At 42.5% G+C, this 26,520-nt stretch overlaps 2 protein-coding genes across 2 annotated transcripts; one reads left to right on the forward strand and one right to left on the reverse strand.

The window, feature by feature from the left end:
* Positions 1 to 295: 295 nt before the first annotated feature.
* On the reverse strand, positions 296 to 14,833 carry LOC149274808 (p53-induced death domain-containing protein 1-like). Its single transcript, XM_089505239.1, has 15 exons — positions 14,590 to 14,833; positions 13,537 to 13,950; positions 12,952 to 13,158; positions 12,309 to 12,363; positions 11,352 to 11,553; positions 11,035 to 11,163; positions 8,606 to 8,782; positions 7,333 to 7,480; positions 7,091 to 7,226; positions 6,411 to 6,561; positions 4,031 to 4,154; positions 2,913 to 3,031; positions 1,202 to 1,309; positions 789 to 994; positions 296 to 536 (listed from the first exon to the last, which is right to left on the reverse strand). Exons 1-15 carry the CDS (start codon positions 14,831 to 14,833, stop codon positions 296 to 298), a joined length of 2,661 nt encoding a protein of 886 aa, XP_089361365.1.
* A 4,722-nt stretch (positions 14,834 to 19,555) lies between these two features.
* Positions 19,556 to 23,761, forward strand: LOC149274809 (large ribosomal subunit protein P2-like). Its single transcript, XM_089505249.1, has 5 exons — positions 19,556 to 19,619; positions 20,599 to 20,722; positions 21,220 to 21,268; positions 22,437 to 22,535; positions 23,675 to 23,761. Exons 2-5 carry the CDS (start codon positions 20,600 to 20,602, stop codon positions 23,749 to 23,751), a joined length of 348 nt encoding a protein of 115 aa, XP_089361375.1. The 5' UTR covers positions 19,556 to 19,619; position 20,599; the 3' UTR covers positions 23,752 to 23,761.
* The last annotated feature ends 2,759 nt before the right edge of the window (positions 23,762 to 26,520 follow it).

The following is a 26,520-nucleotide window of genomic DNA, read 5'->3' on the forward strand; positions in this document are numbered from 1 at the left end:
CCCCAGAGCTCAGTTGCTCCCTAAAATTTCCAGAGATCTCCCTTGTTAGTGGTCCAATTAAACTATTAAGGTCAGTGCCCACCTGACACAACCTCCGTAGCACACCAAGACCACTTGTTCTTAAGAGGAAGAGCATCAGGGTATGACATCATATTTCCGCAGAGAGGAAAGTGGCCATTGAGGTAAGAGGTGACGAATGGCTGGAGCTGCTGCCCTACGTGCTCACCACTATCTGGCAGAGGAAAGTTTTGCCAGACAAAACTTTACAGAACCAAGGAATATTTTGAGATTGTCATCACTGACTCAAAGCAATTGCAGAGTCTTCACTGCTGTTTCCTTGGTCCAACCCAATCCTACGGATGGACTCTGAATACTTCTGCTTTCCCAATGTCACAATATTTTGGATCTCCTCTGCTATGTCGGTACGGTTACTCTCCTTCATAGCTTTGACCAGTCTCTCCACGCAGTCCTGATGAGTAGAGTTTTTTCTAGCCCATAGGAACAACATGTCCAGAATCTGCCTGTCCAGATCCTCCCTGTAAAGATAAATGGAAACGTATCTATACATTTAATATAAAACCTACATAAAATGAATGCTATAAAGCTAAATGAAGGTCTAAATGAAGACAAACATATGCAAGATTAATCTGAGTTTAGGAGTAATCTCTCCAGAGAGCACCCTTTAGGGTTCAAATTCAAATTAAGGATTAGTGGTAGCACCTTGACCATAAAAAAGAAACACTACCGCAACAAGTACAATCAAACTGGCTTATATCCCTGCTTCTCACCTGTTATTATGTTTAATGCGTTCCAAATCCCCATAGCTGAGATCTAAGTTCATGCCGATTTTTATCCAGTCTGTTCCAATTTGCCTTGCAATGCTAAGCAAGTTAGTTTCTGTCAGATAACCCATCTCAGCATTGCCTAAATTTAAAGGAGGCAACGAGTGATCGATCCTTTGTTTTGTGGTCTCCGTGTAAAGTTCCTTAAGTTTCTAAACACAGAAAAGAATAGATATTAGCCACAAGCATGAACAGACAGCACTGACAGTGCACTGTAATGTACATCAGCATCCCACTACCTGACTCCCTACAAAAATACTCATCAAAGAGTGAGGCGTCTATCATTAGGACGCCACATAGTCACGTGCGTGCATTTTGAGTTAAGCACCAAATACACACAAATGCAAAGAGTCACATACAGGCAGCTTGAGTGGCAGTGTGGCCATCCATTCCGAATGTGAACCTTTCCTGCGCCTTGTTGCTTCATCAGGCAAACCTTCAGGTACTGACCCACGGTAAAAAGACACCTGAATGGGCAAAACAAAGTTATTATAATACTGTATCTCAACTAATAACAGAGTCAAATACTAAGGCACTAAGGGATTATACACCCATTGGTGCAAAACTCCAGGGGCACATAAGGAGTTCACACCCCGTCATTCTCTGCCAAGTCCTCCACATAAATAAACATCATCTGACATCCTCTTGAACATGGGTGAAGCTTGGCATTCTGCTGATGTCAGCATTTTGAATATATTGTCATATTGTCTTTGTAACCGTAGCATATTTGGTGTTAACTATTAATGCATGTAAAGTAGGGCTGCAACAACTAATCGATAAAATCGATAATAATCGATAATGAAAATCGTTGCCAACGAATTTCATTATTGACTAGTTGAATCGATTTTTATTGATTATAAAATGAGGGTTTTTTCAGAGCAAATGCTCTGAAAAATACCCATCGTTTTATAATCCATTAAAGTGACTCACAGCAGCAGCTCCTACTTACAGTTCCTCCCTGCAGTCACTGCTGATTGGCTGCAAGGAGGGACAGTGAGAAAGGGGCGGGGCCAATCGGCAGTGACTGCAGGGAGAACAGGGCGGGGCCAAAGTGCCGATTGGCCCTGCCCATTTCCTATACCCTCGACATGGCTCAAGAACTCCCTGGTGAGTATAAAATTTATATTTGGGCTGCTGAAAGTTAGGGGCAGTTATAGTTAATGGGGTGTTTAGGGTTAATTTAGGGGCAGTTATAGTTAGTGAGGGGGTTTAGGGTTAATTTAGGGGCAGTTATAGTTAGTGGGGTCTTTAGGGTTAATTGTGGTTGATGGGGTGTTTAGGGTTAATTTAGGAGCAGTTGTGGTTGATAGGGTGTTTAGGGTTAATTTAAGGGCTGTTATAGTTAATGGGGTGTTTAGGGTTAATTTAAGGGCTGTTATGGTTAATGGGGTGTTAAGGGTTAATTTAGGGGCAGTTGTTATTAAATAAAGTTAACTTAAGGTGCAGTTAGAGCTAAAGGGGGCAAACTGAGGGGAATCTAAATCCTGGGGGCAGTGAAGATTAACCCAGTACTTATGTATAAAAGTATTGTCTGTGAACCAGTCTGCAAATCTATGAGTGCACTATGGCATAGGGGGGTATACGGCATACCTTGGGAGGACGGAGTGACATATCTGGGGGTATAAGGCATATAGCCTATATAAGGCATATGTGGGGAGGGCAGTGTGGCATTTCGGGGGGCAGTGTGGCATTTCTGGGAGGCGGTGTGGCAAGCCTGGGCCCAAATGTGCATAACTGGGGGGGGGCAGGTTGGGAAATAAAAAAAAGAAATGCATTTTTATCAGTTTTTTTATTCTGCTGTTTGTTTCTTACATCCTACGTTACTTTATTACATTATTTTAAATAAATGAAAATTTTAATTTTTTTAATCCGATTAATCGAAAAAAATAATCGGCCAACTAATCGTTTATGAAAATAATCGTTAGTTGCAGCCCTAATTTAAATAACCATACCCCCAAATTCAAGAGAGCTTAATGCAAATACATATTATTTTGTGTACTGTGAGTCTATATGGTGACTACAACATATAACCAATATTCATCGTAACCCTGAAGATGCATTAAGCCTCACCTGCCCTTTAACAGGTTTCTCCGTCATTTCAGATGATGATGTTACATACACCTCCTTCATGTTTTTCATGCGCGAGTAGAATATAAAGGATAGTCTGCCATCCTTACAATCAGGGCGATCTAAAAAAAACATGAAAAAGTGACATTAGTTCTCCTATCGAAACTTTGGCCACACATCTCATGCAATCTTTGGCATTTGCAAAATACCATTTCTATCATTAATTTGTTGGTATATTCTTGATTAAGGCAGTAATACATAATAATGCTACATGGGTATGTGCAAAGGCAATGAGCATGATGTATACAGAGTATTTATTATATCTGTGTTGAAGGATTACCTCTACAGTGGTGATTATTCCATTCACAGTGTAATAACTGTATACATTATGAAGGTTAAATATAAAACTGATTCCGTTTCTAAAGTGTTTATCCCCTTCGTGATTGTATTTTTTGGTACCCTTCGTGACAATGGGTACTGTTTAATGTCATGACGTGCCAGGCACGTCAATTGTCATTAACTGACTGTTTTTGCGTGACATGGCCATCAATTGTTCTCAAGGGGTTAAATTGGTCTTATTATCGCAGTAACTAATAAAATGCTCCAATCAACAGAAATAACCCATATTTCTGAAATCTACTTCCACGGAACCTTCAGCATTCAAGAAACATCTCAAAAGTCACTTCTTTAGTCAGAGAAGCTGCACCATCTTAGCTGCTAGAACTTCCCTGTCACTGATACAACCCCACACTACCTCTCACCTTTTTTTATGCCTTATGTTTGTCCTCACCCCATTCCCTCAAGATTGTAAGCTTGCGAGCCGAGCCCTCTCCACCTAATGTATCGGTTTGTCTTAGTCAGTCAATTCTCGTCTTGTCATACCCCTTGAATATATGTATTGTATTAAGCGCTGCATAAATTTTTGGCGCTATATAAATAAAAGATAATATTAATAAATATTTCATCACTCATTTAGGTGATCACACCAGATGTAAAACCTTGCAGCAGAAAGGTTTTTTTATAACCCTCTATGGTTTTTTCCTGGCTGCCCAAGGATGTCATAAATGTGTATAAATGAGAATGTTCCTTGCTGGAATCTAACAGAAACCTAAAGACTCCACCTGAATGAAGTTTCAAGCCTTGTTCAAATGCTGCAAAAAACTGCTCCCCTTCAACAAGATCGACCAGGTCTGATGGCTCAGGGCCGTTGTATCTGTCCCGCAGCCTTTTAATAGTAACGTCCACCTGCAAGAAGAGAACATATTTCAGGGGCTTATAACAATAGTGGTGTCATGCCATGTTAATCATGTCGAGCATTTCATACATGCAGTTATATTAATCAAGGAAAAAAGAAAGAACACCGAGGGGCACTGGATACAGTGAAAACATCACAATGTATTGCACACATTTCAATAAATCGTGACAATGTAAATGTATCCAGTGCGCAGCAGCTTTCTTTTTTCTTGCAGGTTACATTGTTGCCCAGAGGGAGCAGGGGCAGCCTTTAGCTTAATGGGGTAAAGAGTCCTGGACAGAGGTAAAGCCCCGATATTATTATATTGATATATATATACACACACGCACATCGATATACACGTATATAGGTGAAGTAGGTGATTTAAAGATAGCCACAATGATTGCTATGGGTCAACTAGTGAGTTGTAAATTGCTCGGAAGTCTTACACATTTTAATTACTGCTGGACCTCTCTGTTCTGCCTTCTGAATGGGACACTCCAGTCATCACGCCTACTTTTAAATTTCCATGGGGTCACAATTGCTAACGCACCATAGTATTCATGTGACTTTTCCCCACCTGACATATGATATACTTACCACCAGTCAGCTCCAGGAATAACGAGCGCATTTCTTGGCACTGATTTGCAATTTTGGACCATGGAGGAGGCAGGGAGCTGCAGCTTCTCCTAAAGTTATGTATTTTTTACTTTAGTACCTTAATATATATTACATGCCTGTGACACTGGAGTGCCCCTGAGAGGCTGGGAATGCCTTGCTGCTCCACAAATATCAGATGAGAGTGATGCGTCTTAAAATGGACAGCAGAAGAGACACTGGAGGGAAAAATGCTTTAATATCACTTCCATCAATAACATATCCAGAGGGTACAACCCTTGCTAAGAAATGTGAAACAAAACAAAAACTCTAATTGTTCAAAGCTTCTAAACAGGGTACAAAGGGTGTTCATTACACGAGTGCAGAGCCGAATAGGGGATGACTATGAAGCCCTGGCACTTTTAGCCAAGTGGCTTGCGTCGCTGTTCATATCCAAGTGGCAGCCACACTCCAGGACCTGATCTGCTGCTGGAGTGGCAAATCGGTTACGTACAGGGTGCTATTGGCCAGCGCCCATCAGGTACGCGAGATGTCCAGTCCAGACCTATACAAGGTCCTCTGAATTAAGTGTAAGCGCTTACTCACTTGCTAAAAAATACATAACATAATAAACAAACAGAAACATCTTTTTTTAGACACAGTGTGAAGACTAGCAGTTAACAGAGAACATTATCATGAAGATTAAGCACAAAAATAAAATTTCTTCTCCATCCCAGTAGTGACTTATATTCAGGATACCTTTTTGGCTATTCCACCCATGTTGAAATTCCATCACTGTATTAACCCTATACCACTTCTACTGTAAGGCTGCTCCACTTACTAACCGCCACACTAAACTTACTAAGTTGCGAAACTTACACATAAGCCACATCCCCCTTGTACTCTGTTGAAATGAGTTTTACATTTTTAAATGTTTCTACCATATCCCCTCTCGCTTGTCTATCCTTTAAGCTGTACATGTCAAGATCCTTTAGTCTTTCCATAATGTACACTTCAGGAGATGGGGTCTCCACTGTGAAAATATCCATATCTTTGTAACCTGAACCATTTCCCCTTGCAAGCTGACAATAACCTGTAGGGGAGACCATCCGGCTAATAGAACGTTTTATTAAATATAGGGATTAAAAAGTGTCATTGGATGCATGCTGTCACTGGGTCTCACGCTCATTCCATATCTGTTTCTCAAACAGCAGAATCAATGCAGACAACAAACCCATATGGGTCAGACATGCAGGACTCTCACATGCGGCTACTTAGCTGAAAGAAACTCTGGAGGTCACCATGTATGCAGCTCATTATGCACCGGGAGGAAAGACGACAACGGGCCTAAACATATAACAAATAACATAAACGTTCTCTCCCACTAAATCCTAGAATTATCCTAAGTGATGCTGTATATGAAAGGCTATTCAGTGCATGTGCAAGTTACACATGTGAGCCTAACCTTAAAACACATCGGCAATGGCAGCCATTAGTATGAATATCCATTAGTATTACTACAAAGACCAATCAATAGTATAAATGTATCAGTACTCTCTGGCTGAAATTTAGTTTTAAGACCAGGAACCTATTTACACTTACAATACCAATGACAACATCAGTCGTTTTCACTGGTAAGGCTTATAACACGCTAAATGTAGGGGACGCACCTTGTGTTTTGGAAGGCATTGAAGCAGCACCTGCTCTGGGTCCCGCTTTCTCTGCATAGCCACAAAGTTGACTTGATACATGCGTACACGCTTGTATACGTTCTTTGCTAATTCACTGACATAGGATTTGGTGGTGTACCAGAGCCAATACCTAAAGAGTAAGCCAAGAGAATGAGATATAGAGACAGACAAATAAAGTGACTGAACGAAAAGAGAAAAGGATGGAAAAAAACAAGACTGGAAAAAACAATGTAGGGGAAATAAAAAAAAATGTTAATCTTAGGTTTATTTTATACACTGCTCTATTAATCCAGTAGACATAAGGAATACAGTATAACATGACATAGACAAACAAGTTAAAGGAAGAGTCTTCTCTAAAATAAAAATACAAAGTATTTCTATTCTATTCATTGGGACATTCGCCCGTCTACAAGGCTTTCCTACCAATGGCATAAACAGTGAACCCAACTGCTAAAAGAGAATGTACTATGTGTACTGGCGATAGCGGGAAACCACCAGGAAAGTACATTATCACACGTATAAGTGCAGTTCATTTGCTGAACAAAAAGTCAAAAATATTTTTAAAACCTTTATGTTGGGAGTATGAAGAATCCAAGAAAACTCCCAGATGAAGAGATCGGGCACTGGAGATGACAAGTAAAAATGGAGAAAAGCCTCACCAAGAGAAGTGATCCACATGGAATCGTGCATAGATATGAGAGATCTCCAGCTCCACCTGGCTGGTTATATCTGTCCAGGTCTGTGCTTGTGAGTCCCCATGCAGGAGAAACAAACAAGATCTATCCAGACTGTCACCTGTTGAGAGCATGAAAATTATAAAATGAGCCTCACATCAGACATAAAAGAATTTGACACACTCATGTAAACTGGGTGTTAAAGTATGTTTTATGGAATACCCAACCTGTGACTCCTGGCGGAAGAGGCAGTTGGATTTTGACAGGTCTCAGGAAATTGTTAGTTGAACTTTGTGACAGACATAAGAGGGGGCTGGTGACAGAATCAGGGTCTTTTGTGATTTTGGTCACCACATTTTTTCTAACTGGTAACACCTAATATGACAAAAGAGAGTTACAAATCAGTCTCCCTTCAAATGGAACTATTTTCTGCACACAAAACAATGCCAATAAACAACAAAAACAAAATACTAGATATTTAAAGTGTAGAGTGCTGAATACAAAGTGCCCTGTGCTGGAAAGAAAGAGGTGATTAACAATTCATTAATCATTAAGTATATGAATTCATCAACCTATAAACAAAAAAATCATTCATAGAGCCATCATAAGTATAAGTATACAAGTATACAAGTATAAGTGAAAAAATATATAGACCTATAAATAAGTAGTTGGTATTTTGTTCATCGATAAATAAATACATTCCAAAATATCAATCCAACCATAATGAAGTCCAGAACAAAGACCTAAAAATAATAATAATATTTTCTCCCAGGAATCAGGATTTAAAGAACCCAAGTAGAGTCTATAATAGGAATAAAGTGCACTATATTGTAAAGTGCAATGCAGGTCGCCTTATGATCTTTTGGATAATGTTGGACAATTTCCAGATGGTGAAATATCTCTAAGAAAACAGGTAATAGTGTAATATTGTAGCGAGACATCCAGCTTTATTCAAACAATAAAAATATTACTCACAAGACTGGATCTGTTTGTAATGAATACAGAGCATTCCAAAAGCATATAAAAAGGTTTAGTGATCAACTCCATATTCACCGGACTATAGTGGAGAGCGGCTTTTGTTGTGCTGTATTTATTCCAAACGGAGAAAGTCTTGTAAGTAATATTTTCATTGTTTGAATAAAGCTGTTCATCTCACTACAATATCACACTATTCAAAGAACATATAAATAGGTAAACGAAGCTTTAACGAGAAACGTGTAGTGTTTTGAATTGAACACTGCTCCATTTATAGCTACGGCACAGGTCTCAGCGTTTTGGGTCTGGTGAATTGGATAAGTTGATGAATTCATATATTTAAAGTTAATTTATTATTACATTTACATTCATTTGTTATAACATTTAGCACATAACACTTTTTTATTGTTTTTTTATTTTTCTACAATTGTATATATTTTGGTGCAATTCTATAGTCTATATTGCAGCTAACACAGAAGCTCATCACAGTTGTTGCTTCTCGAATCAATACACCATATTCCTAACCTGCATGCGAACAGTTCTCGTCTCTTCAGTTGCACCTGCTGGAAAGTCAACTCGAATGTGTTGGCTCACACTGGAGAAAAGGAGCTTGCCCTCTGCGGGAACCTTACAGCAATCTTCAACTAAGCGTAGGACCACAATGAACCATGAGAAGTGAGGAGTCCTGCAGGTAGCCCACATCTGAGGCAGGGAGAAAACAGAAAGGTATAGTGGATATATCAATGCAACAAGATAAGAACATCATTTCATAACTGAAAAGCATGGCATTGGACAGAATAAACATTTTAACATCTGTTTGCGGCCTTGTCTCTAGAAGGTGAGGACTGAAGCCGCTCCATGAGGCAGCAAAGACATCAATCATGCTGGATTACCAAGACTAGTTTATTCATTGCCATTAGGTTTCCAGAATAAATCACAGGCTGCTATAATTGCTGATTTGGAAATGGAGTTCAAGAACACTTTAATTTCATTCATCTTGCTGTCGCTGCAGTGTAGGTAAATAGGCATGATCGCGCATGAACCAAACCGTGTCAGAGGCTAAAACAACTTTGGGTTACCCCAGTGGCGTAGCAATCATGATTGCAAGCATCGCACACATGTCCTGCCGCTCTAGGGTGCCCGGGCGACCCCTGAAACCACTAGGTGCATGTAATACCTGCAGCTAGCAGCATAGAGAGCATAGAGATCATCTGAAATCACATCAAGTTCCTGCATCACGGATGAAGAAAGGCACACTACTCCTGCAGGTAAACGGTGTGAGCAGGGGAACAGGCAGGCTGTTTGGTGGCAAAGATGGCACAGGCAGACTGTTTTGGGGGCACTAAGAAGCTGTTTGTGGACAAATGATTGCACAAACAAGCTGTTTAAGGGCAAATAGGGCAAAGGCAGGCTGTTTGGGGCAAAGATGGAAACGATTAGCTGTTTGGTGGCAAAGATTGCACAGACAAGCTGTTTGGGGGCACAGATTGCAGACACAAGCTGTTTGGGCTCAAAGATGAGAAAGATACCAAGGTTGCTTGGTGAACTCGGGGGGTCCCACAGGCAATTTTCGCACGAGGGCCCTATGGTTTCTAGTTACGCCCCTGGTTCCCCTTCTATAAGCCACTAATTACTGTGGCAAGAGAAGTAACTCATCAAATGTGTGTCCCCTAATGTTGCCTTGCCGCACCACACATGCCTTGTTCTGTTTCTGCAACTGTGCGGTTACATAAATCACCTATTAGACAGACAGGTATTTAGTTCCTCTACTAAGCAAATATCTAATTTTGATACAGAGTCTGCCATACCTATTACAATAAACAGGAACTCTCCAGGTTTTCTCCGGGTCGCCACCAGAAAACTCTGGGTTGCGAGAACGGCGCCCCACTCCCAGATAATTTTCCAGTTCAACATCTGTGTGTCCCTCTCAAGTCATTAGCAAATATGCCTCTAACATCAGCGGGGCCGCCCACTGAAGTCAGCCGGACTTGTAACCAGGGGCTCCAGGTAGCCGGAGCCATAAAGTTCCCAGGTATGCCTATTGTCAAGTCCTTCCCAGGCTGCGGAGCTGCATATCTCGCTCTTGTTTCAATTTCCCTGTTTTGCTTCAATCCATTCCTGGATTTCCTTTTGCTCTGTTCTGATCTTCCATTCCTTGCTTCTGCTTCAGCTCTTTGCTTTTGCTTTGTATCCTTTATAAGGTGTGTCCCTCCCGTGTGTTCTGTTTGTCGCAGTCTAAAGGTATGTTTCAGTGCTATGTGTTTGGTTTACATGTTTGGTTTGTTTCGTACCACTGTCAGCAGGGATTAGCGTTAGGACCCACCGTCATTGGAGTACTTTGGCGTAGTGGTGGGCTAAGCATACTATGGCCATAAGATGTGACGGAATCTCCAATAGTTATCATACAGTCCTAGGCTAGTTTCTGTATTTGTGTGTCAGTCTGTCCTGTATCCCCGGCAGCGGGGTGTCCTGTCTTGGTTCCCTGTGTTATGTATATCTTGTCTGGTTATGTTTATTCCTTGTCTTGTTCACTGTTGTGCTCAGTAACATGTATATCTTGTCTGGTTATGTTTCGTGCTTGGTCTCCCTGTCCCTTGCTTGTTATGTGTCTGCTATATTTCTCTGCTTAGCTTCCATACTCCCAGCCTGCAGCATCCTTCATATGAGTCTTGTGTGATGTCTAATGCCTGTTCCAGGGTGCCTGCAGGATTTGACTTTGTGCTGGACTACATCTGCTGCTATATCAGGGCACTGGTGTTTGGCTGCACATCCCTAGATACTCAACACCTGGGTGAGTGCGGTCGCCCTGCAACCAGGCCCTGTTCAACTCCACTACTGCACCGTAACTCCTGCACACAATCTTTGGGCGCGCTGGGTCTTTTAGTCATCTGTTTGGACCCAGTCCGTGACACCTATTACATTTAAAGTGACATTTTCACACCGTGCTGTCCTACCTGTCTGATGCTCTTCATAGAAGTGGTAGTGTGCAGGTCAGTCCAGTTTTGGTCAGTAAAAGTCCTGATCACTATCTCACGATTTTGCAGTGACCTTGGTGAAATGCAAGGAATAACAATTTCTACATCCTATCATGAGAAAAAATACAATTATTGAAACACAAATCTATGCTCCTTTGTTACAATATAGACCACACAAAATAGTATTTTACAACTTAAAAATATTCTACATATAATAATATTTTATAACATCAATTTTAACATCTAAGAATTCCTTGAAAAAGCTGAACATTTCAGTTATAATGAAGCAGCCTCACCTGGTGGAACTGGATACCATGAGGCCGAAGCTCCAAAGCACTACTAAGCAAGACATCATGGTGACCGAGTCTCACATGCTTATTACCAGGAGGTAGTGTCTGAAAATAGATGGTGAGCGTGGAAGAAACGGCTAGAGGAGGAAAATAAATTTGGGTGCCACATGGCAGGAAAACCCTACATCCATCCGGTGTGACAGGAAAACTGGAGATAGGGGGAAAAAAAATAATTAATAATGTCTGAAGAGGCACAATCACCTAAACATTGAACCAGTCTTAAATCATAATGCTTTTATATGAAATAATTTATTTACACCAATACCCTGTAACACAGCCATACATTTAAAATATATATATATATATATATATATATATATATATATATATATATTATAATAAATTAATATTATAAAAATGTTTTATATTAAATTATATATAATATGGATTTACTCACTGGATTCAGTCTCCAACAAACATAAGTGAATAGAGGTGACGCCATTAAAATGCAAAAACTCATTAATAGAGCTGTAATAAATCATACTACAATTACCAAATATTTATATTTTTTCAGGGATTTTGTCATTTGATGGCTTTGCTGCTTTTGGTTTTTCCTCATTTTTTAGTCCTACACTTAGACGTCGACAAGGAAAAATCAATTTATACTGATAGCACACAATTACTTCTTGCACTTAAAAAAAAAAAAATGTCTTTATTCGAATGGTAACAACCTACGAGTCCCTGTTTCTGCAAGCCTGTAAGAGCAGGTCCCTCTTCTACTTCTGTACCAGTATGTCTTAATGTGTATTCATGTTATTGTTAATTTTCGATATTGTCAGTTTTAATGCTTTTGGGAATTTTGTATTCTCCCTTTTGTGCTGTAGAATCGCGCACTCTTACTTAAATGTAATAAAAAAACTTTAGTGTTTAGGGCACAACAATGAAAAGTGTGTTGGCTCATACCAGTCATCGTTCGATTTCAGATACAGAATTCTTATTTTGGAGCTGTGGGTATCATCTGTAGAAAAGACAAAGGGAAACGATAAAGGTATTAGCCCTTATTTGGAATACTAGTCGGTAAAATCAGCAAAGGGGAGGGCAATTTATTTATAAGAAAACTTACACATTATATCATAATATAATGAAATAAACGATATTCAGCAAATCAGGCAAAACCCATTTTATTCTCCAATGTAACTGGGAGGTCAACTTGCATAATTGCTAGCTGCGCATGTGCACACAGTGTACTGAAGATGTCTGCTTCAGCAGAGGCAGGCAGGGAAATAGAAAAATTAGACAGACATCTAGTGAAAAAATCTCCTGTGAAAATTAAATGTATACAGTGATCAATAAAAATATACCTTAAACATGCTTAAAAGTGAAAAATTTTTAAAAGAAGAGCATACTTTCTAAAAGAACAGCGTACCTTCTTACAGAATAGCGCACCTTCTAAAAGAAGAGCACACCTTCTAACAGAAGAGCGTACTTTCTAAAAGAATAGCGTACCTTCTTACAGAACAGCGCACCTTCTAACAGAACAGCGCACCTTCTAACAGAACAGCGCACCTTCTAACAGAACAGCGCACCTTCTAACAGAATAGCATACCTTCGTTTGGTGGTTCAGCCTCTGGTTCTCCAATAGGGTTCCCTTGAAGGCGAGCCTGGGTGCAATTTAAGATTTCTACAGGGACAAAGCGCAACCTATTATTCCTTAAGTCCAGGCAGGAGAGCTGAGGCAGACTGGCCAGGCCGGCTGGTACAGTGTCAAGCCAATTACTATGCACGTGAAGTTGTTTTAAGGACATTAAATCACCTGTTCAGCAAGACAAAAATGAAACTGATTAGATGTTTTTCCAGCGTTGTCTACTCCATAAATAGTTATAGTATAGAGAGGGGTGGGGGCATCTTTACTCTAGTTGGGTCCCAGCAATTGGCAGTAATCTCACCAAGGGGCTTTACTGAATCTGGCCCTCCAGCTTACTGGAGGTAAACCCAATGGGTACCGTGATAAGGTTGTCAATATCAGGTTTGTATCTGGGAATTATCACAATCTGGACCAGATTGGAGTTCAGTGAATAAACAAAATGTAAGAAAACATTTATGGCTGGGAAAAAAGTGATGCCACAATCTGATGTTTTCAGTAATATCAAAATGAAGGACACCAACAATACTGTTTGTATGAGACACTCACACATTGTTTCTGGAAGCTCTCTGATACAGTTCCCCGACAAGTCCAGCTCAGTGCAGCTCTGCAGACCACCAATCTCTGGTGGCAAAGATTCCAACCTATTCTCAGCCAGGTTCAGTTCCTCCAGTTTCTTTAGTTTTCCTATGCCAGCAGGAAGTTCTGCCAGTTGATTGGACATCAGAGAAAGGAACGTTAAATTCACCAGATTACCGATGTCGTCCGGTAGCCTGCAAAGTTGATTATAGCTTAGGTGGAGTGCTGAGAGACTGCTAAGAGATGTGACACAGGAGGGCAGATCCGTAAAACTGTTGAAGCTGAGATCCAGAAGGGAGAGATTTGTAAGTCTACAGAGTTCTGAAGGAAGAGAAGTCAGCAGTCCATGTTCACATCTTCCCATCTCATCTCTCAAATGCCCACCTGTAGATTTAAAGATGAACGTTAAGGCTGAGATAAGGTAAGATTCTGATGCTATCCTTAGTCCAAGCATCTTAAACTCAATGCCTTCTTACATTCCCTGGCTCCTAATATCAGAGCCTATTATCAGTAGATACATTTTAGAAAAGAAAAGAAAGATTTTCACATTTTAGCACAGTTCCCCTTTAAATCTATGAGGCCTCTGTGTGGTGAATATAAATTACTGTTTTTAATCAAGCAGTTGTTTAACTGGACAATTCTGAAATAGATAATATGGAAGGATCATGGTGACCTCTGTTCACGTACCTACATCAATACTTAATCAAACACCACATATGGAAGGAGGCAAGTAATGAATAGTCTTCATGGTTCTATATATCAAGTTTACCGGATCACCACCATTTTAATTATGTAAAGACACCTCAATAACATCTGCAATGACATGTTAGCCATTCTCACCACCGCAAGAATCATTTTACAAACATGATATTTACATAAAATGTATTACATTCCCAAACCATTTACGGCCTGCAAGATGCAGCGGCGTCTTTCTTGGACTTTGTTATTACTTAACGGGAAGACATCATTCACTTGTATTGCTAAGCAAAGTTCTACTGGAACAATAGTAAACACTATTCTCACCTTTCAAAACCAAGCATCTAAGCTTGCTGAAGATAGACAGTTCGGTCACAGCTTGAGAGATCAATGCTTCATTGCTGCTGAGGCTGAGAAATTCCACCTCTACAAGCTCAGAACTCCTTTCCTTTGTCAGCTGTAGGAACCTCTTGCATCCATCCAAGTAACAGTCCAGACTGAGCCTGTTTGTGATGTGTGGCATGAAAGAGTCTGTTTCCTCGGTACCAATTCCCGTCCATTGGGGGTCCATCTTGCGTTGCCTGAGCAAAGCCACCCTGGCATGTCACAGCTTGCCCAGTACATAGAAGGTGCCAATTACACAACCGCACAGAAGGCCTATGGGGAGCGTAACACAGACAATTATCAGATGCAGGGAAGGTGACAGATGACAAAACATGAATACAGATAAATTAGGCTGTAAAAAATATACGCTTAATAAAATAAGCATAATTTAAAAACACGAGAAAAGGATCTAAAATTCCAACCTTGCATACTTACGCAGAAGCCCTTTTATTCATGCTTCTATCATCTTAAGAGACAAGACAGTCATCGTATGCACTTACATGCATAAATAGCTAAGTGTCTTCTTTCAATTAACGCCTTTCCCCCTTGCAAGGGCATGTAGGGATTCATCACAATCTCCTCTATGCTTTTGCCACCTTTCCCGCCCCTCAGCTGCTTGCCCGAACACATCTCCTGGTTGCCACCGTGCACACACACTATACTCACCGCCAGCCAGTTCCAGTGTTTGTATGTGTGGATGTTTCTAATGCCCCCCCCCTGTGCACTTACAGAAAGCAATCCCATCAATTGTACTTTCCTACCACTGATTGGAGCAAAAAAAGTGGTCCACATAGGGAAGCAGTGCACTGCTGCTTCCCTTAAAGGTGTTTTTATTATTATTTTTTTTTTCTTTGAGGGTCCCCAGACAGCAGCTACATGAAGAGAGATACTCTGCAGACAGGTGTAAGTGGTGTTCAGTGTGTATGCAGGGGTATGTGTGTGTCTGTGTGTATGTGTGTGGGATGTCTCTTTAGGAAAGCTTATTGTACTTCTTGTTTCTGTAAGTTGTCAAATTGTTAGGCACTACTTGTTATGTCTTGATTACTTGTTGTACAGCACTGCGGAATATGATGTTGCTATAAAAAAACAAACCAATGAATATGTCTTTGTATGTTTATGCATGTATGTGCGTTATGCCTTTGTGTGTCTCTGTTTAGCACACAGACAGAAGAAGCTTCCGTGACACATGTAAAGATTTATTTTTATACTGACTTGCCTAATGGCTGCTTGGTTTTATGTGGACATTCAGTTACCTGTCATGGAGTTTTGCCCCAACCCCCCTCCCCCGGCTGTGTCTGCGGCCCCTTCCTGTCCCTTTCAGTATAATTCCTGGATATGACACTGTCTGGAGCTTGCTTGTCTCCTGCTGAATTTGGAGTAGTGGAGCGATGGAGCTACACTGAGCAGCCAATGGCCTCCTGATGCACGGTGTGTGCACAAAATGGACAAAAGTATTGGGACACCTGACCATTACACCAACTGGTACTTCTATGACATTGCATTCTAAATACATGGACACTATAACAGCTTCCACTCTTCTGGGAAGGCTTCCCACAAGATTCTGGAGAGTTTCTGTGGGGATTTTTGCCCATTCATCAAGACACAAAGACATGGTTGGATGAGTTTGGTGTGGAAGAGCTTGACCGGCCCGCATAAAGTCCTGACCTCAACCCCATAGAACATCTTCGGGATGAACTGGAATGGAGATTGCGAGCCTGACCTTCTCCTCCAAATGTTCTACAGGATGAATGTGCAAATATTCTCACAGAACCTCCCCAAACAATTGAGGAAAGCCTTCCCAGAGCAGTGGAAGCTTATTATAGATAAAATCTAATAACTTATTGTATACCTTTACCACCTGGTATATTATACAAAAATATTAAATTACCCTTGTTCTGTTCTAACTAAGACCTTTGCAGTAACACATTTACAAAAAAATAAGCAATAAACATGCAAACTAAAGTGTGAATGTTATTAAAACCAAAATAATACACAAATAATAATCTAAATACAATAAATAAAAGAAAAGAGGAGGGGGGCAGGTAAGGAAAAATACAATAAGTTCTACATAGTATAGGAAATAACAAGAAGGGTAAGTGTGTGATGATCATCGCTCTGCAATTTGACATTTTATGTTTACAAGACGGTTCAATGTGTTTTATGAACTTCTCCAGAAGTGAACAATAATATTTAATATTTAATAAAAATACGGGAAATGAACCGAATACAAAAGATAAAAATTGCAATACTTACTAAAAAGAAAGTGCAGGCAACTGTATGCGTTGATCTGTGATTCCTTTGTTCCTGCGCCTGAGAATTTCAAAACATAAATAGCCAAAAATTGGAACAGAAGATAAAGAAAAACACGTGCCTCATTAGATGTATAAACAATCTATAAATGTCATGTATTTAATAATGCATTAATTACGTTATTATTATTAACGGCTGTATGTTCTCTCGCGAGCTGTAGTGCTTTTTAAACTTCCTGGTAACACACGAGGCTTCGGTGACCAGGGAGGGGGTTGGGTTTTCTTCCTTTTAAAGACGCAGGGTGCTTGTTCGCTGCTCTTTGGTTGTCCCATCTGTCTCCTCTGAGAAGCTTGCTGGAGAGGAACAAACACACAAAATTCATTGTTGTCGGTCAGCGGTTGCCCAGCAGTCAGTAATTTGACAATACTCTTGAGCTCGTCATTAAACTAACACGTTATAGGCGGCTTTTCCTGCTCTACAGGATCGATCTCGGAAGGCAGGCTTCTGAGGAAAGAATACGTATTAAAGTACTGTGATAAATCGATAAAAACACATCAATTACTTTAGGGAGAAGCTGTAGATCCAGGGCTGCAGCAGCATGCCTACCATATGGTCCGTAATTTCTCTTTATCGTCTGCTTGAAGCAATGGAAGCGCTTTCCGAGTATCCACATGGAACGTTCGAAGACCCAGTGCTGAAGCTGAGTGGGGATTAAGTGGAAGAGACTCCCAGCAGAAGTGGTAGAGGCTAAATACAGTGAGTGATTGACTGATTAAGATCTTAAGATCAGTAAAAATGGGCAGACTAGATGGGCCAAATGGTTTTTGTCTGCTGTCAAATTCTATGTAAGTATAGCAGGTGTCAAGAGGTGTGTTGGGGTGAACTTTCTAAATAGAAAATAGCTGGGGAAGGAGGCAAATGCATATGCAGGATGCAACGGAGACCAAAAATAATATTTGTAGGGACCACTGAGCTATCGCTTACACTTATTTTATTACAGCGATGTCTTCTTGTTCTATAACATTTTGTTCCATAGTCTTATGCTTTTGTGTGCATTTAAAATGTTATAGTGGGGCTGGGGTCCAAAAGACTTTAAGGTGAGTGATGTGGGCTAGCTTCTTGGCTACCATCTCCCCTAGAAGATGTCAGGGGCTCTCTTCTTCAGGAGGAGAGGGAGAAGAAGACTGAACTCTTCCGATGGTCTTTTGGATGGGTGAGTGAAGGAAAGGAGACGTTCCTCCATTTGTGGAGGGAATGCCAGAAGAAGAAAGTGGGGACTTGCCACGTGACTCAGGACATCAGCCCCTTTTCTCATGGATGAACTGGACCTAGGGTTAAGAACAAAGAAGCAAAAAATAAGTTGAAACCTCTAACTGTAGGTGATCCTGTGGCTCATGCAGTTTGACCCTTGTACTGTATACAAACCTGTATATAAAGTAGCATATATGTGCTGTGGGGGAGCCCGTGTCCACAGTAAGAAATCAGTGACATCTCTTGTTCTTATCTGTATCTAGAGAGCTGGATTGTTTCTCGACATTCGCGTGTCGGCATAGGTATATTTTATTTTACGTACAGTAGTCAATTCTTGGAGGGGAAGTACCATGGAAAAAAATATTTATGGCATTTACAAAAGACTTGGTTTCAGTAGGTTTTTGTTTCAGTACCACTTATACATGATATTTCAAATCACTTACAACATTGAGCTGATTCTTTATGGCAATGCTAATGAAGTCCTATCCTCCAAACACCATTGGTCAGGTGATTATACCCGAGCCATTCTATTGTTTACCCCAGGGTGTCGGGGTGTTTGTCTAGTAGATCGGGCCAACAACAGAGCTATTCCTTTAGATAGTAAGCTCATGTGCAGGGCCCCCAAAAGACCACCACTGCTGCCAGGAACATTGTATAAAAGTACTATAAGGGTTCCCAACTCCTGAGGTGTCTGTATATATTAATGTATATTTATTATGTATGTGTGAACTGCCCCATTTACATTGTGCAACGCTACATAATTTGTTGGCGCTTAATAAATAAAAGAAGATAATAATAATAAATGGCTAATATACAGCTGCCTGAAAATATTATAAAATGAATAATAATAAATGCATAATACACAGCTGCCTGAAAATATTATAAAAATGAATAATAATAAATGCCTAATACACAGCTGCCTGAAAATATTATAAAAATAATAATAATAAATGGCTAATATACAGCTGCCTGAAAATATTATAAAAATAATAATAATAATAAATGGCTAATATACAGCTGCCTGAAAATATTATAAAAATAATAATAATAAATGGCTAATACACACCTGCCTGAAAATATTATAAAAAATTAAAAATAATAACAAATGGCTATTATACAACTGCTTGAAAGTATTATATAATCAAAAAGTAAAACTGTTTTACAAAAGAAAATAGCACAATAATTTAAAAACGTATTTTAATATAACTATCCTATATTATTTTCTGAAATCTACCGCTTCCTGAAATCACATTACTGCGTTCTAGGGTGTAGCAATATGTCTGCCGCTACAGCCTCACAGAGGTACTAAGATGGCGCCTTTCACCGATCAGTCCGCCGGCGGCGCTAGAGAGGATCTTCCCTTCTTTAAACCCCTCCCACATGTAGGGCGACTCCCTCTTTCCCACCGGCCCTCTGTCGAGGAAGCACGCGTAAACCCCTAGCTCTCCGCCGGACCGAAATAAAACTGCAACGTAAGTCCCGACAGCGGGGTTTTGTGTGCGTGAGACGCGCCCTCACCGGCTGTGCTGAGGGGGGGTTCACACGGAGCGGAGACACGCTGCGGGCCGCGTGCACGTGGGATGGGAGCCCCTAGCCCAGCGCCAACCATGCCTGCTCGGGTAGCTAAGCGAGCGGCCCTGGGGCTGCGTGCCCTCATGTCATCTGTCTAGCCCGTGTCGCGGCTCCTACTGCGGAGTAACGCAAGCCCCAGGCGCGCAATGCGGCCCACCTACGTGCGCCAGCAGGGGCTTTTTAAAGTTTTGCTTCCATTGCACAGGCCTCTGGCCTAGACCCCGAGACGGCAGATCCTGTGATAGCCCAGCACGGTATACGTGGTTAAGGCGTTGAGCATGAGCGTGCAATAACCCCCCCGGGCTTCGGGTCTGGGGCCCTTACGGTGACGCGCTTCAAAAATTAAACCCCTGACATGTTGGCCGATCCCGCCCTGTGGTCCCTGACCCCGTGATGTCCGCCGGTTATCGCACTGCGCCCGGGACAGGTCCTCGTGGGACTGCTAAAAACATGCTTTGATTTCCTGGGAGCCGAACCTGCCTCACCCCTCCGTGTGGAAGCCGGTCTGATGGAGGGGAGGGGGGTTGGGGCCCTGATGAGCGCTGCCAGTGTAACGAAATACAACGCTGGTCATCAAAAGTAACTATTTTAACCTTTTACAGGGTGGGCGATCATTACCGCGGGTGCTACCAAGCATCCTAATATAAGGTGGTAGATCAGTTGAGCAGCCTTCCATCAGAGGTGGTAGAGGCTGATGCAGTGAGGGAATTTAAGCATGCACGGGACACATTCTTTGTTTTTACTAAAGGAGCTTCCGCTACTGGTTACATAATTACAAGGCACGCTTTAATAAATCAGTCTGTAGGGGTTAGGCTGGCGTGGCGTTTGGTGTCTGTAATGTATGTTATTAATGACTATCTTTTTTTCTTCCTGCCGTAGAATGCGTTACGTTGCTGCTTATCTCCTTGCTGTCCTCGGGGGTAACGACAAACCTTCCGTAAACGACCTTAAGAAGATTCTGGACAGTGTCGGCATTGAAACCGATGACGAGCGCGCGGAGAAGGTACGCACTGCTCGTATATTCTGTATACTCTTCCGTTCTGTTTGACGTGTGTTTGGGTAGTAATGCCGATACACTTTAATGCGTGTGATAGCTGTGCGCTCCCTTTAGAGTTTGTTGTCCGTGGTGTTTCTTTGCCTGCATGCGCGGCAAGCCCTCTCATTGATCTCCCTTTATTCACTAAACGGAGAGTTGTGGTTTCAGCTCCCTTGCATTAACGTTCATGAGGAACCAACACTGGCAAGTTTCTCCAGCAGCAAGGCCAGAGCTAGCCCTGCAAAATTACACCGAACCGGCTGAGCGCTTCTGCCACCAACGCGCTGCGCTTGGACCCTCTTATTGTAAAGGGGCATTGAAACCTCAACTCTCTTGCAGACACTCCTGTCATCTCTCCCTTTAGCGAATAGATCCTAATAGGTTTAACGCGTTTAACGTGCTGCTGTGTTTTTCTACAGCCTTCCCGAATAATACGTGGTAAAGCATTTGCTCTTTGTTTCTAGGTTGTCGGTGAGCTGAACGGTAAAAGCATCGAGCAGGTGATCGCTCAGGGTAAGATGTCCTTCCCGCAATGGCTACCGACTGGAGAATCCTCAGATCAGGGTGTTTGTGAAATCCACAGCCTAGAATCTTTACCGTCCATTAGAAAAAGACGCAATCTTGTCTGTAATACTAAAGCTGTTGGTGGTTTGAGTCCGGGGTATACGGTCCATTCTTAATACCTACAGGGTCGATTGCGTACCTGCTGGGTTTCGCTTGTGGACCATATTATACAGAGAAGCTCGTCAGTTTGGTTCTGTTACGGTGGCAGAATTTTGCGGGAGCTTCTCTGGACACTTTGTAGATTTGGTAACACTGCAGGGGTTTTGCTGGGGTGAGGTTTGTGTCCCGTTTAGTAAATTTGATTACTTGGTGTTGACTTGCCCGGAGTCCTCGCGGTACAAAACCAGCAAGCTAGCGGAGTATATATGCAATCGCCAGTTATGGTTTTTGGTTCGTAATTTGCATTTTCATCCAACGAGTGAACAAATGTGATTTTTCAGGCAGTGCAAAAGGCTTAAAGTCCACGAACGTCACATTTGGATAATCTTCCCATACGGGAACTGGATTCCAGGAATCCTACTTGGAGAAGACATAAAACCGCTATATCCCACGAGGAAAGCGGCGTTTTCCTGGAATGGTCTCATGGGCTCAGTACTTAAAACCCCTCCTCGGTGTCCCCGGATAACCTCTATACAAGTTTAGTGGAATTTGATGGTATATAATGTCCTAGCTGCTTACCGTTTAAGTCGTCTTCCACCGAACAAGTGGAAATTGGAAAACATGTATATTTACTCTTGTTTGGCAATAAATGTCAAGGAAGATACATTTGCCAGTTTTATCTGTCCGTAGATGGTCTAGGAGTATCTGAAAGTTTTCCCCAAAATAGCGTTTACATTTAATACGTAGTTGGCAGGCAAGTGTTCAGACTTTTTTCTTTCTAAAGGAAAATGCACAGGATTTATGCTTATCTTTGGACCTTGGCTGCACATACGGCCAGTCAGCCTGCAAGCCGGTGTATAGGACCGCTCCTCATTATTGTCCCTATTGGCATCAGAACTTGATTGAGGCACGACTGCTGAAACATTTATCACCACCTCGCTATATGGTGGCGAATATGGTGTAGGAACAGTTAGGAATGAATGGCAGGTATGGTGACAGTATTTTATTTTTCCTTCAGGTAACAACAAACTGGCCAGCATGCCCTCGGGAGGAGCTGTGGCTGTTGCTGCTGCTGCTGGATCTTCTGCTCCTGCATCTGGAGGAGCCGCTGCTCCAGGTGAGTTATGTACATTAATAAAAATCTTGTGCTTTGTAAATGAGTGTGATTGTTCTAGCAATTGACAATCCGACAGGTCTAGGGGTATTATAGAGGTCGTGACCGATGTAGAGTCTGAGAATTAACCTTTATATTTGATCAAGGGCTGCACGTTGATGTGCATTGACAGCCACAGCAAAATCCTTTGAGGAACCACCACTGTAGACTCTTACCAGCTGTACAAACGTATTATTTTACATGGATTTACCGTATTTTTCGCTCTATAAGACGCACCTGCTGATAAGACGCACCTAGATTTTAGAGGAGAAAAAAAAGGAAAAAATATTTTGAGCTAAAAAATGGGCTATAAAAAAAGGACATCATCCTCCCGTCATGCCTGCACAGAAAAAAGCTGGTCAGACATGATGGGAAGATACGCTGCCACTGTCCTCCCTCCCCGAGATACGCTGCCACTGTCCTCCCTCCCCGAGATACGCTACCACTGTCCTCCCTCCCTGAGATACGCTACCACTGTCCTCCCTCCCTGAGATACACTGCCACTGTCCCCCTCTGCCCCCCCCCCTCCCCAACTTACCGGAGCAGACTCCCGGATGTCTTGCGGGGCCGGCGGGGGACATCTACGCAATACAACTTCCGGTGCGGCACATCCGGCACCGGAAGTTGTATTGCGTAGACGTCCCCCGCCGACCCCGCAAGACACCCGGGAGTCTGCTCCGGTAAGTCCGCGGGGGGTGCAGAGGTAAAACGCATCCGCACGATGCGCTTAGACAACCTCCCGTGCCGGCACCCCCCCCCCCCCCCTCCCCTGCACCGCTGCGGGGGATCTGTATCCTAACCCCGCTGCCTGCCCGGCGCCCGGGACTGCATGTCCCGGGCGTCGGGCGCTAGACCCCGAATATAGGCCGCGCCCCCACTTTAAAGTCTTAAAGTGGGAGGAAAAAGTGCGGCCTATATTCGAGCCAATACGGTATATCGTTGCCCCCCCCCCCCCCCTCCCTGCCTGCATCTTCGCTCCATAAGACGCGGCTGATTTTTCATCCTACTTTGGGAGGAAAAAAACTGCGTCTTATGGAGCGAAAAATACGGTAATCTAGATGGTTTAGCCAATAAATTCCAATAACCATGTTCTTGTTTTTCAGCTGAAGAGAAGAAGGAAGAGAAGAAAGAAGAATCCGAGGAATCCGATGATGACATGGGATTCGGACTGTTTGATTAGAATGTCTGGCAGATAAATACAATAAAACAGCTTTATTTATCTACTGCTTACTGTAATTCCTTCTGGTTATCGCAGAGATTGAATGGTATTTGATATAATTAAAGGAAGCTTGAGATAGAACATCTCTCTGGCTGCTACAGTGTCTTCCAAATGATGTATATGATGTTTTAAAGGAGCGTTTATACCCAATTTCTTTTGGGTTGGTGAAGCACGGTTCGGTAAAATGTGTGGGGTTTATGCCAGTGTGTGCCCCTTGGCAGTCCTAGTGCTATAAATGTATCTTATTGATGAATATAGAAGACGCCTATTGTGCTGCTCAGGCTTTTGTACAAACACTACAGGACTGCCTCTTTCATCGTTTTTCTTACACGAATGCTCCTTTTAATGTCTTCTACTCCGCTTTCACCATACTGTTCTGAGCCATACCGGCCAAGGCGTGACATTCCATAGCGTCGGCTGCCCTTTTTTTCTGTCTGCGCCAGCAAGTTCTGTAGCACCATTACAGATACAAAATCAACAAAAACATTTCCACATGTGAAGACCTTCTGGTGCAAGAGCGGACAGAGGACCCTATTCTTGCGAGTTTCCCATTAGACGTTGAGCGCTTATGCGTGAAAAGACCATATTGTAGTGAACGTTATGTGAAGAAGTTGATCTGGGGAACTTGGAAGGGGTGAAGAACAAATTTTCAGATTGCAAGTCGTGGGAGGAGGAAAGACTTTCTTGAAGTAGGTGGGTTTTTATAGTGTTAAACATTACAAAAAATGGTGTGAGGATTCCAAAAAGGTACAGTATGGGTAAAATCATGAAAGATAACTTGGAGGCACAAATTAGGGGCATCCTCAAGAGGGCAGTTAGTCTTTAAAGATAAGCGCAGACGTAGAGGGCTGCTTAGAGCGTGGTAGGCAACGGTCAGTACATATACCTTAATTCTGGAGGGTATAGGCGACCAGAACAGTGGTGGGGTAAATCTGGATGGGTGAGAATACTGCTTATCTTATGCTATAGTTATACTGGCCAACTTTGTTAGACTTGTTTGTCACAGATCTTGGTCCTGGGGAGGAGCGAGTGGAACCCTTTTTGAACATAAGTGGTTTATGCTCTTCCTTATGTACTCCCTTTAATAAAGCGTAAGCAAACAAACTATCGTTTTGGCTTAATGTAATTTTGGAGACGGTTAGTATTTGAGCAGCAGGTGTATGGTGCTAAGTGCGCTGGTATTGTGTAAAAGTGCTATTTATTTAATGTAGCAGATGTTGGAGTCTTCATAACCGCCTGTCTGTGTATGCTTTCTGATTAGATAAATAATCTAATCTTAACAGTGCTTACTGCAGCCTGTCCTTAATACAGAAAACATGTCGTTTAGCGCTTATCATCAAAGATCAAATTTACGTCGACCGTTTTAGTGATCGCACCTATAGGAGCTTGTTTGACATCTATTCGCAAAACCATGGGAAAAATATGGAGCAGTGCCTATAGGCAAGTGCAGTCTAGGTGTATGTACCACTTCATAGAGTATGTGTAGAAATATACTGTAATGTACTGTGATTCTGTGATAAAAGTGATTCTGGAGAGGCGATAACATCAGGGTCATCCACCTCCCTTATTACCTGAACTACCACCTCTCAAAAGGAAAGGATATCTGGGCATGACCACCAAAGGTGTAAATAAGAACCAGCCTCCAAACCACATCTCCAACATAGCGGGAGACCCCAGGTAAGTAATGGTGGCGTCTCACTGGGACTTTATACCGCCTTCCAAGTAGTTTAAAAGAACATTCTTGTGTTTTGCGCGATATCCCACCTGCCTTAAATTACGTATCCAGGGCGTCCAGAAATCTTGGGGCCCAGTACAGGCTTAAAGCTTGGGCACTTATGCCCCTCCCATCGACCCACCCCATGCCCCTTCAATCAAGACACCCCATGCCCCTCCCTTCACCCCAACCTATGTCCCTCCCATCAACCCACCCCATGTTCATCCCGCCCTTGACTCAGGCTGGCACCTAGGAGTGATATTTCTTCAGCGCCCTTCCCATAACTAACATCCATACATGCAGTGGTGGGATTCAGCCGGTTCTTGCCGGTTCGCGCGAACCATTTCTTAATGATCCTATTATAGGCCGCGCTTTTTCCCCCGGGTAGGTGTTTATGTTTCTTTTTCATTTAGCCCTGCTGTGGGCAAACAGCAGGGTGAGGATCCAGATCCCCCGCAGCGCTGCTGGCAGCCGTGGACGTCTGTGCGATGCAGACAACCCCGCTGCTGCCGGCACTTCCGCCGGGACGTCTATGAAGGAGCACCAGCGTGACATGACCTTCCGGTGCTCCACCATAGAAGTGCCGGCAGCAGCAGAAGTTGTCTGCGCGCATAGCTCAGACTAACCCCGGCTACCAGAGATGAGGATCCCCCTGCAGGGGACCTGTATCCTCCTCTCTGGCAGATGGGGAAAGTCTGCACGATGCGCGTAGACAACTTCCGCTGCTGCCGGCACTTCCGCCCGGGCTTCAATGATGGACCCATGGGGATGTGACGAGCAGCAGCAGAGGTTGAATATGCGCATCATGCCAGGGAGTCTGGGGGTGCATTGGTAAGTCGGGGGGGGGGGTCAGAGTGTCATACCTAGTGGGGCATAAAGCATATCTGTGGGGGCAGAGGGCATTTCTGGGGGGCAGAGTGGCATATCTAGGGGGCATAAAGCATATCAGGAGGCAGAGTGGCATATCTAGGTAGGGCATATCTGGGGGCATAAAGCATATCAGGAGGCAGAGTGGC

Source organism: Sceloporus occidentalis, unplaced genomic scaffold (assembly GCF_023333645.1).
Source record: "Sceloporus occidentalis isolate IW3139 unplaced genomic scaffold, rSceOcc1.0.p SCAF_320, whole genome shotgun sequence".
Classification (NCBI taxonomy): Eukaryota; Metazoa; Chordata; class Lepidosauria; order Squamata; family Phrynosomatidae; genus Sceloporus; species Sceloporus occidentalis.